This window comes from Ceratotherium simum, chromosome 17 (assembly GCF_057802395.1).
Source record: "Ceratotherium simum simum isolate JZ-2026a chromosome 17, ASM5780239v1, whole genome shotgun sequence".
Classification (NCBI taxonomy): Eukaryota; Metazoa; Chordata; class Mammalia; order Perissodactyla; family Rhinocerotidae; genus Ceratotherium; species Ceratotherium simum.
In genome coordinates, this window is record NC_141916.1 from 58,082,037 (window position 1) to 58,094,341 (window position 12,305).

At 38.7% G+C, this 12,305-nt stretch overlaps 1 protein-coding gene across 1 annotated transcript in view; it reads right to left on the reverse strand.

Moving 5' to 3' along the window:
• Window positions 1–3,944: 3,944 nt before the first annotated feature.
• KDM5A (lysine demethylase 5A) overlaps window positions 3,945–12,305 on the reverse strand; it is a 92,885-nt gene continuing 84,524 nt past the window's right edge. The window contains exon 28 of the mRNA XM_004438772.3: window positions 3,945–8,768. Coding sequence (XP_004438829.1) covers window positions 8,562–8,768 — 207 coding nt within the window. The 3' untranslated portion in view covers window positions 3,945–8,561. The remainder of the gene's footprint in view (window positions 8,769–12,305) is intronic.

Below are 12,305 nucleotides of genomic sequence, written 5' to 3' on the forward strand. Positions count from 1 at the left end.
TACAGACATCCAGGTGAAAAGTGATAAGGGCTTGAACTAATGCATCACAATGGGAACAGAGGAGATGGAGATAAAAGATAAGCGAGGTGAATCTAAAGGATTGAGTGACCATCTAATTGCATACTGGAAGTGAGTGGTCAGAAAGAATAGAGGATGGTTCACAGAACTTGGGCTTGGGCAACTAGCTATTCTAAAGAGGAAATGGTTTCCGTGTGGGAACGAGGTAAGTTTGGGCTTTGACACACAGAGTTTGGAGTGATTAAAACAAATACAAGTGGAAATGTTTACCAGACAGTTGATTAAAGAGCAAAGAAAGAAAACAGGGGCAGGTGACATTAATTTGGGAAACATCTGAATAAAAGGGGCAATTGGAATTGGAAGGGCATCCAAGGAGAGTATATGGAGAAGAGCCTCTGATGACACCATTTTAAGGGAGTAAAGAGGAAAAGAGGCTGACTAAACAGCAGCTAGAGAGAAGAAAAATTAGAAAAAAGCAGTGACCAAGAAGCCAAAGGAGGAGTTTTGAAAGGGAATGGACAGGGGCCAGCCTGGTTAAGCTCAGCGTGCTCTGCTTCGGCAGCCTGGGCTCAGTTCCTGGGCATGGACCTACACTACTCATCGGCGGCCATGCCGTGGCGGTGACCCACATACAAAATAGAGGAAAACTGGCACGGATGTTGGCTCAGGGGGGATCTTCCTCAAGCTAAAAAGAGGTAGACTGGCAACAGATGTTAGCTCAGGGCGAATCTTCCTTAACAAATAAAAAGGAGTGGACAACAGTGTCAAATGCTGAAGAAAGGTCAACAATTGAAGTGTCCACTGGACTTAGCAATATGTAGTTAGTTGATGGCTTTAGTAAGAGCACTTTCAGTGGAATGTTGAAGGTAGAATCCAGATTACAATAGACTGAGGAATGAATTGAAAGTGAAGTAGAGAGAACAAATGGGTCTTGGCTACAAAGGAAAGAAGAAAAAGAGAGCAGGAGAGGAGAGATAGGTTCAAGGGAGAATATTAACATAGGAGAGACTTGAGCACGCTTATACGCTAAATGAGAGAGAGAGAGGAGACACTGAAGATAAAGAGAGGGGGTGACTGATGGAACAAGGTCTCTAAAAAATTAAGACGGGATGGGATTCACTGACTCACTCATTTGCCTATACATTCACAGTGTTGGCCAGAGGACAGACACTTCTGAGACAGAAGAGGATGCTGTTGGTATAGGTGACCAGGGAAGCTTAGAGCTCTCCTGCTACCTTCAATTTCTTCAGTGGAAGTAGGCCTCTGCTGAGGGTAGAGAGGTGGTAGGATGGGGAGACAAATGTATCAAACAGTCTTTAAGAACTGAAGAGATTGCTGGACCATTGGGGCTGCTGAACTGCTTTGAGAGCAGCCTACTTGAGTCAATTTGTGGTGCCACCAATCAATGGTGAGTACTCAGTAGTATTCAGCAGACCACGAGAGCAAGAGAGTCAGATGGCTAAAAGGATCCAGGGACAAGGTTCTGCAGGGCCAGTGTGATGGGGAAACAACAGACCAAGAGTAACAGGCCATGCAGTCTATGCTAAACGGAGAAGAAAGGGGGTGAAGCCAGAGTGAACTGATTGGAAGCAAAAAGTGATTAAGCAATTGGAGGTTTCTTGAGGTCAGAGAGTAAATATACTGAGAGGAAGAGATCAAAGGACAAGACATTAAAAATCATAGTATGAATAGGGTCCTAGAATTTAACATTCCGGAACTAAGTTTTGACAGAGTCCAAGGTATGGCCTTGAAATTGGTTTGCTAAATGGTGTGAAAATGACTATTGGGGGTGGAGGTCCAGAAACTGTAAGGTCATCCATGATCATGATATTGCCCAGAATGATGGCAGGGCTGGGGCAGAGATGCCCATGAACCATCCAAGTCCTCAATGAATGTAACACAGTAACCAGACATGACAGTGATGAGGATAGACAGTACAGCTGAATAGCAGAGGTCTCAAAGTGTGGTAATAGAAATCAGGAATATAGGGGCAAAAACTCCTATAATCCACCTGTTCACACCCTATAGTAATAAAGTGAGAAAATGAGCACCTCCCATTTGAAATAGCCCTAATGTAAATATGGCTGAGGGAGAGCCAAGTTCCAGTTAATGAAAAAACAGGAAAGTTTATTTATAAAGGATAGGGAAGCATGGGTCTCTACAATGCAAAGAATTGGCAGGAAGCACAGCAATGGGAAAATGAATTGAACACAGCAGGTAATGGTATTGGAATATGAGAAGACTGATGACTAGACAGGCTTCTATTTTAGATGGCAACAAAGAATTAAGGGACAAGAAGCAAAGTGAACTAAACCAGTCTCAATGTTCCCACTAGAACTCTGGAGCGATGTTTCTATGACAAAATAAACAAAAGCACTGGGCATTGACCAAGACTTAGACGTGCTTGAATCGTTCTGGGTTCCAAAAGGAATATTAATGATAATCTGTTTTGTGTCTCAACAAAGCTTAGCCTTAGTTGAAACCCCCGTTTCAACATGGTAGGAAACTGAGACTCAAAAAAGCAAACTAATATAACGTCACACATGGAGCTAAAACCCAGAATACTTGATTCCTAAATCCACTGTTCCTTACCTTAAGTAATCCTAAAGTCCTCATCTTGGCTTGAAGTTTCTGTTTGTTGGGTTTTTCTTAACTACAGAAAAGTCTCACTTCTTCCTTATATCCCTGGCAATTCATCAGGGTTCCTAAGCCATTTTTAAGGCTTCTGTGGTGCCTTTTTCCCTTAACAAGATACACAACCTAGCTCCAAAGACAAGGTTAGAGAAAATCCTTGCCTAGTAAACAAATTTCATGGAACTTTACTATATGGAAATATTAATTAAATTGTCCTTCTTCCTACTAAAAATAGAGCAGAAATACACTTCAAAGGTGAGAAGTCAAGAAATTCCAAAATCACTCTAAGTTTATTCACATAATATTTGATTGTATTGTTTTGTATTGTTCTCTAATTGTATCATGTGTGACTTCCCAATTAATAGTTAAGCTTTCCATGAAGAGATTTTGGATCTTCAATTTATTGGTATCAATCACAATGCCCCCAAGGGCTCAAGAAATACTTGATCTATACTGGGAGACTCCCATACAATTTTTTAAAAGAAGAATCTGTCACCTTATGAAATTTCACGTGTCTTTTTTTTGTTGGCAAGAAAATTCCTTGCCAACTTAAGAGATAAACAAATTTTTCCCTTTCTTCCCACCAGTTCTCCTCCCCAACACATACACTGACAGTCACACACTTCACGTTTGAGGCCAATTTCACTGCAAGCAGAACTTTAACATTTTCAGCAATGCCTGCATGATCTGGTAACCTTGGCAATGAGAAAAAAGTGCTATTTACTTCTATGAAGTAAGTTGCAGTTTGAACTAGTTTTATGCATTAGGCCGCCAAAGGAAAGTATTTCCTCATTTTCCCTGCTATTACTAGCTCACTGCAAGGAATAAACTGCTCAAGAATCAAAGGTGGGGAAATGTCTCTTGGTCATCGCTGGATTCTTGCTGAAAATAGAGGACAGGGAAAGTCTTCAAGAATCACTTCTTCCACCTCACACTTTCCGAAAACACTATTCTCAGCAATGTAATAGGCTCATCACACCACTTATCAAATTATTTGAGGCCAATTTTTTATTTTATAGAGAGCAAATGCAACATTAGAAACTGCTTTGGCACAGGTTAAAAGTGGCTTTCATATACTTACTGGTTTTCTTCAGGATCATCACTACTCAATACCAAAATTTACCTTTACATGGTTACCATTTAGAGTTGCCACCAATGTAAATGATGGAGTGGGGGTAACCCGAGCATGCACAATTTTTTTTTTTATGTTTTAGATGTAATGCAAGTAACCATCTCTAATATTCTTTCAAAAAACAAAAGAAACACGAAACATACTCAAAAAACAAGAAATCAAGTTATACTTTTCATAAGGCACCATCAAAAACCCTGGTTGAGTCCATATTATATTTGTCTCACCAAGAGGTAAATAAATACATAAGGGAACAATCAATAGAGGGTCTTGAGGTTTACAAAAAACATTCCTGTTTAGACATCTTTGAGTATTGCAAAAGTAAGAATAAGCAGGATACATCTTTAAAAACCCGTCCTGTCCTTTCCCGGTGCACATCATTCGTTGCATAGTGGTGACTGGATACGACCCAGACCAAGAGAAGACTGCGATTCCAAAATACATTACCATCCGTTCTTTCATTCTCATGCTGTAAATACCACTTGGCACATCCATATCCAAAGTAATGATATGCTTTAATTAAAAAAAAAAGGGGGGGATTTCAAAAGGTAAAAGGCAAATCAACTGCCTGCTTTTTAAAATTTATACTTAAGGATCTACTGCAAAAGCAACTCTACACACATATGAAGCTAGTTCATATGTAAACCTTTATTGAACCTGGTTATATGTGGGACTTGAACAGCTTAATTTTTCCACAACTTACAATTTTCAAATCCCACTCCAAATTGTCACTTTCTCCTTTAAACAATGGATAATCTTGCCCTTTGAAAGAAGAGCTTTCTCAATTTTTCCTTTTGTCCTCCTATCTTAAGTACTGGCTGATAGTCACACAAATGTACTATAGAATTAAAACAGTGACAAGCAAGGAGTTTTTCTCACGTGCACTAAATTGCATCAAGAATCTACAAATTAAGAAAAACAAATAAACCAACATTTCTCCGACACTCTTTGAAGACAAAAGCAGAGAGAAACAGAAGTGAAGCACAGGTAAAATCATTCTAATCTTACAGGTCCATTGGCCTTTGTTAGGGTTTTGATTATTAAAGTATATTGTGGGCAATCAGATTCAATGTTTGCCTTTCAATTATTCGAAAAAAAAAATACACACAGTAATTTGTAATTTATTGACACAAAATTTGAATCATGAAGTGCAAAGCTGGTTTGCAGCAATTTAGTAAGGGAGCCTAGCATCTACATCTCAACATGGCTGTTGCAGTAACTACCACAAAGTAAATAAACATTTGTGGGAGGAAAATGTCCTCTCTCCCCCAACAAGAAAGCTAACTACTAATGCTATAGTTCTACTTGTAAACTTCGGAGTTTGCATAGTCTAATGACCCACCCTTTGAGACTATCAAAGATCTACCATTTTTTCATTTTTCTTTTTTGTGAGGAAGATCAGCCCTGAGCTAACATCCATTAACAACCATGCCAATCCTCCTCTTTTTGCTGAGGAAGACTGGCCCTGAGCTAACATCCGTGCCGATCTTCCTCCACTTATGTGGGACACCACCACAGCATAGCCTGACAAGCAGTGGGACGGTGTGCACCCGGGATCCGAACCCAGGCCTCCAGCAGCGGAGCACTCCCACTTAACCGCTATGCCAGGGGGCTGGCCCCATCATTTTTCTTTCTATAACCTTTGTCAAAACAGTTTACAATGAAGGTAGTAAGAAATACCTTTGAAATAATTAATATATAAATTAAAATACTAATAGAGAAGAACTGCAACTCTGAGGAGACAGGAAGGGTAAAGAAACATTTTAGGGGCCGGCCTCGTGGCTTAGTGGTTGGGTGAGCGTGCTCCGCTGCTGGCGGCCTGGGTTCGGATCCCAGGCACGCACCAACCCACTGCTTGTCCGGCCATGCTGAGGTGGCGTCCCATATACAGCAACTAGAAGGATGTGCAGCTAAGATATACAACCATCTACCGGGGCCTTGGGGAGAAAAAGGGGAAAAAAAAAAAAAAGAAACATTTTAAATCAAGTTTTATTACAATACTGAAGAATGGAGTAAGTTGTAAATAAGTAATTTCCTCTAACTGAAAACAATGTGTTATACTAGAATATCAGCATTTCTTTAAATAGATGAATCTTAGCTCATTAATTCCAAAATTATAGATTTGTATATGTTAATTTTTCTTTTCTGTTTTTTAATTTTTCTCATCTGTTGTTCTCAGGCTTGGTCTACATCTATGGTCACGAGTCAGACCAAATCCTCTGCGACTTTCAAATAAATACAGAAAATCCCACAGTATCAATTAAATGATGTATCTAAGCTTCAAAATGTCCAAAGATGAACAAGAAGCTATTCATGGTTGGAGACTGCCTTGCATTTTTCTCTCACATCTCCAGCAGGAAAATATTAAGGACATAAATTATTCCCTAAACAGCCACCTATATCCATCCACCATACTCCAAGAAGTAAAGCACCTTAGCCATCTTTCTCAGCATCCTCTCCAATAATGGTCGAGTAGTTACTAGATTACTAGTAAGGAAAAATAAAATAGTTCTGAATGTATTCCAGGAAGCCGTTACTTGAAATTGCATTCAATTTTTAACCCACAAGTATTTGAAGATTTCTACAGAGAAGACCAAGAGGCAAAAAATATTGTGCTTTCTTCTATAATACCAACAAGATAAAATTCTTAACTAAGTAATAATATCTTTACACAGTTTGGAAAAATAAAAACTTATGAAATTGGTTAATCAGTTACCTCGCAATATCCACTGAAATCTTAAATCATACACACTTGAGATAATATCTCAAGACACAGTAATGCTTATGAACCTCTTAACAGGTCAAAACACTCAAAGTGTTATATAATATTGAGGGAAGAGTGACTAAAAAATAGGTAGTATGAACTACAGAGAAAGCACTTACAGAAACTGGACAGCTTTTGCTTTTTTTTCAGTAAGATGCCTTTTGAGTTAAATCTCATACCCACTCAAACTGTAACTGGACAGTACACTCCACTTCTAGTTACTAGAAGACTTCTTTTAAAGAAAATTGGGGCAAAAAGGGAGGAGACTACATGCTGTACTCTAGGTCCACCCTGCTTCCTCCCTTTTAAAACGAAAACTGATGAATTTAAGTCAAACCACAGATTTTTAACCCAAAATAAAGGGACACAGGATAGTGAAGACAAAATACAATTTTTAGTTTGTTTGGGTTTTTTCTTTTTCATCCTTTAAAAAAAAAATTAGTCCCCTTCTAAATAGACTTTCCATACAGCTTACCTAACACCTTAACAAGAATAGAGAACACACAGAAGGGAAGAGGACACAGCACCATAGTTTCAAACATTGACGTACAAAAACAAAACAGCCATCACAGATATAGTAAGACCAACTTTCCCAACAGAGAGGGACAAGACCCAACATACAAAGGAAATATAATTATCTATTTGAACAAAAAAAGATGGAAGATCTCGTCTGGCTAGGATGGAGAAGGAAGTGCTAACTTCTTGTGCCACAAAGAAGGAATGAGATTTCATTATTAAAAAGCAAAAAAGAGAAAGCAAGCCCCCAAATGGATTTTTGATGCTGAAACTCTGTCATATGCTGCTGGTAACAGTAAATATATATATTTATATATTCATATATGTATATTAAAAAAGGAAAAATAATCTATAGAACAGTCAGTAGTCAGAGACATTTAGAAAAAAGTAAAAACAAGTCCTTTTTTCTTTTTTTAAAAATGGATTTACTAAAACAACTTCATCACCCAGAGGTACTACAACCCCCACATCCTCTGATGAAGCCATGGTGTTATTCAACAGCATCTGCTGTGGGCCACAATCACAAATTGTCAGTATTGGAAACAGCAGACACTGGGGTTGGGGCTACAAGGCAAAAAGCTGTTATTTGCTGGTCTTGCTCATGGCCATGCCTGAAGCCTGGTGGTATCTGGTATACTTGTGAATGAAGGTTTCCCGGAAAAGCATGCTCAGTAAAACATTCTGACTTCTCTTCTCTTCTTTTGCAGAAGCCTGGATCCATGTACCCGCTCTTCTCTAAAATGTAGACTGGAGACAGCAAGACTTCTCAAAGCCAAAAAAGCCTCCTTGCCTTGAAATAAGAAAAGCTCTTCTTCCTGGAATCCAATCTAGTCAGATTTCTGAACTAGATGACATCCTCCTCCTTAGGAAGAGATGATGATATGCCTCTCATTTGAGGTTTTCTTCTTGGTACAAACAAGCACAAGTAGCTGAGGTCTATAGACTGTGCTACTATCCCACGACTTCTAACAGGAGTAACTTCGGCCCTGATCCTCTCCTAGTTGTATCTGTAGGGCATTAAATGCCAGGTAATAGTGGAAGGAAAGTGGTACTCTTGGCTCCTCTCCAACTATCCTAACTAAGGAGATCCAAGTAATCAACACCTCCAGATGGTGCTGGCCTTAGGCTGTAAACCTCTAACCAATATCAAGTGGCCATAAGCCACAACCTACATGCCCTGTTAACACACCAATGTATTAATGCCAACCAGGCACCCTAGAGCTCAATCAAATGTCTGGCCCTAATGTAACAAACCATATTCAGAGGAGACATGAACTGAGATATTGGCTGCTGTACCAAAGAAGACACCCTCTGCATAGATGTGTTGATAGAGAATGTAGATCACACAGTCCATGCAAAGAGGAAGTCAGCTAAGAGGACTTTCTCTGAAGGCCATTCATCTTTGGAAGCAACATTCCAAGTGGATCTAAACCACTACTTGATGACTAAGGTCTCAATGTGGTCCATTTTCCCCCATGTCCCAAACTAACTCAGCATCTGCTAACTGGTCTCCTTAAGATCCTCCATTGGTAGTTTGTAGCTCATTATGAAGGAAGGAGGTGGTGCTTGACCTGGGCTATCTGGCCCCTGCTTCTTTGCACAGTTTATACAGATGTAATCTTCATTTTCAGCCATTTCTGGAGATACACCCACACAAACTTGATGAAACCACTCATCACAGCCACCATCACATTGCACCCAGTCTACCTGTAGGAGACAAGATGGGGGAATGTTTAGGTTACATAAATATTAAGCCTAGAACAAAAGCAAACCAAAGAGCTTTCTTGGCTTAAATGATAGCAAATAATTGGGATGTCCAGAGACAGACAATGACTTCTTATGGGGTTATTTTTTTAAAGAAAGAAGCTAGGAAGTTAATACCCCAGAATTATATTTTACCATAATATATCCACAAAATTAGGCCTCGTAGGTACTCCATGACCTCATAAATACCTGGGGCTCCTTGTGAGGCAGAAACATGTTTGAGAAAAACTTGACAAAAAAGAACTTCTAAAAGAGCAGCCAAGTAGTTTTAGCTAATATTAACAGTTTCTAGGCTCTAAGACAATGCAATTATCGATCAAGAAAAGAAGAGTACAACAATGTGAAGGCAATCCTGTGTATTAGCTTTATTTCAAAGAGGTAAGCCAAAGTACTAAGAGCATTAAATACCTTTTTAGAAAAGCAGTCACATAGGCCACTTTTAAAACTAATATTTTTTATTCTTCTCTTCTTCCGTTACAAATACAACTCCCTATAAAAAGTTAGCAAATATCAGAGGTCAAATCTTACAAATTAACCAATTAAAACAGTCAAAGACACAGGTCAATAGATCACTCTGGGGTTTAAGATTAAAGTCTGGGTAACTGATAGGTCAGTGGCAGATGCCAGGCGAACTTTGACCCTTCAGAGAGTACTGTGACTATAGGAGCATAGAAAGGGACTGTAGTTTGGTGACGTTAAGCTTTGGACCTAGAGTTAACAATAAGGTGATTTTTGGCTTTTATATTTGGAGGGTGACTGGTGGTAGTTTTTATAGCTAATGTCATGGCAGATGAGAACCTTTAAGATTAAAAGAGCTACTACTCTCTTCCTCTCCCCAGTACAAAAGTTGATCATTTCACTGGCAACGTAGGAAGCCACCTAAAACAATGAGCTTTGCAAGCTTTGCCAGATATCAGAGCAAAGTAAAAAGTACAAAGGGATCAAACAAGTACCTAAGTATAGCTTATGAGAAAGAACAGAGGAAGGAGGTTTTGCCTAGATAAATGAGTTTCAGGGAAAGTGAGTAGTTTTCAAAATTAGTTTCCATGTACTATAAAAATTATCAAAACTATGACAGGTTAGTAGTTTTAGGGTTGTAATAAAGGATGGAAGAAATTATTTGTCAAAATAATCTTCCTGCTTTCATTATTCCTATTCTAGAGTTCTAGATCTTAAGAGATGATGTTGCGTAGTATAAAGATTACTGAATTCAGTCAGAAGTTCTGAGTTCTGATGTGTATAATTTGAGGCAAGTCATTTCACCTCATTAAGGCTCAATTTCCTCATCTGTAAAATGGAGATAACATCTGTTTATAGGATTATTTAAAGGATCAAATGAAATACAGTCATGCATCGCTTAACGAGGGGAATACCCTCTGAGAAATGCATTGTTAGGCGATTTCGTCATTATGTGAACATCACAGAGTGTACTTACACAAACCTAGATGGTATAGCCTACTACACACCTAGGCTGTATGGTATTAATCTTATGGGACCACCATCGTATGTGCGGACTGACATTGACTGCAACGTCATTATGCGGTGCATGACTGTAATGCATGGCAAAATACCAGTTCACTGCCTGGGATACGGAAGGCACTTTTTAAGATCACAGTTTCATGCTCTACTCATTATCCTACTTTACACAAAACACTTTGCACGTTGAAGTAACTGCCTGCAGCACTGCTTCCCAAAATGTGTAGACCACTTGTATCAGAATCATGTGTTGTGTCTGTCTAAAGTGTAGCTGAGACCCACCCCAAACCTACAGACTCAAAATATCTTGGGGGTACGAACCAGAAGCCTGCATTTTTAATCAGCTCCCAGGTAATTCTCACATATTCTAAATTAGATGATCACTGGACCTTTGTGATATTGACTTCTGTAAATTCAGAGCAACTTAACAATTCTTTCCTAAAATAAATAGTTTTTGTTCTGTAATTGCTTGTGTAATATTTACCTTCTGAAGTGTGTGCAGTAAAGAAAATAATTCATCGAAATGATCCTACTGTAGCAAACTATATTGAAGATAGAAAAAGGAGACAATAACTTCTGTGCAACAAGAGTAAAAATAAAGGTACTACAAGCAGGTGGAGATTGATAAAGTGCTGATTTGATAGTAGGTGAACTCCAGAGAAGTGTTTTGGCTATTTGGAGCTGGTAAAGGGAACTGGGAAGATGACTGTGCTTCTCCAGGCTGCCCAGATCTAGGATATTACCCTGTTGACGACGCCACCCCTGAACCAACAGACAACTCTACTCCCATTCCAGTCCTCTCCACCCAGTCCAATCCCCATTCATGCTAATCCGTAGGATAAGCAAGTTACCAATTTAGCAGTATTGGCTGCCAAGAAAAGTGGCCCCATATCTTTTAAAATCTAACTTTGCACTATACTCACTGGCTTCCAGTTTCCCCAAATTAAATCTATCACTCTCTTTCAAATAAGGAGGACAACATTCTCCCTTTTGTGATTTTGGCTAGAGGTCCATTCCTAAGCCCAGCCTTCTACCATTCCAAACCAGTATATAAGTTTTCCTCAGACATTCATCAGTACACAGATTCTATCCCTGCCTACAGGTTATATAACAATTTAACCCCCGATAATCTAGCAGGAAAAAACTGTCCTTCTCTTACTAATCTTTTTATCACATTCATCCACTAACAATCAAAACTCCAGTTCTACTTTTGTTTGAAAAGGCTCACAGGATCATTAAGCAAACTAAAGTTTGGAATGCCAACTGAATCCACAGAAGATTCTGACACAGGGACAACAGATTATATAGTAGCCTGAAAACCTAAGAATACACAATTTGGCTAACTGCATATTAAGGTCTAATAGTCATTTCCCCTTTCATTATTTCTGGGACATGAACTTACCAAATCACAAAAATAATTATTAAAAAATTTTGCAACTATGAGCTGTTTAAATATTAACTGATAAGAGATTTACCGTTATAGTACAAATAGGTTACTGCGTTTGGATTTGGGGAAATGTGTATTTAAAAGAGAAATACATTAAACAGAGGAAATAATGTTAGTTTGACATTTCATGTCTTGCTATAAGGTTTTATATTTACACAAGAAAAAATATTCGGCATATTGTATTTTCTTCATTTCTTAGAGCATATTATTGCACTGGGAAAAAAGAAAGCCTGGCGATTTAGTGATATTCTCAGCTTAGTTACCCAATTGAGCTTTTGTTATTTTGGCATTCAATCTCTTTTGTGCCAAGGTTCCTTGCAAAAGCCAGATTTGAAAAATTAAAACAATTCACAATGAAGTACAACATAACTTGTGTTCAGAATCCTTGTGTATATTATTTTGGTGCTCTCAACATTAAGTGACCAACCACTAACCCTCCCATTCTGCCCAAGTTTGACGGATTTCCCAAGACTCAGGAATTTCAGTGCTAAAACTAGGAAAGTCGGAGGCAAACTGGGACAGTTGGTCACCCTATCTCAACATTACCATAGTTTGTG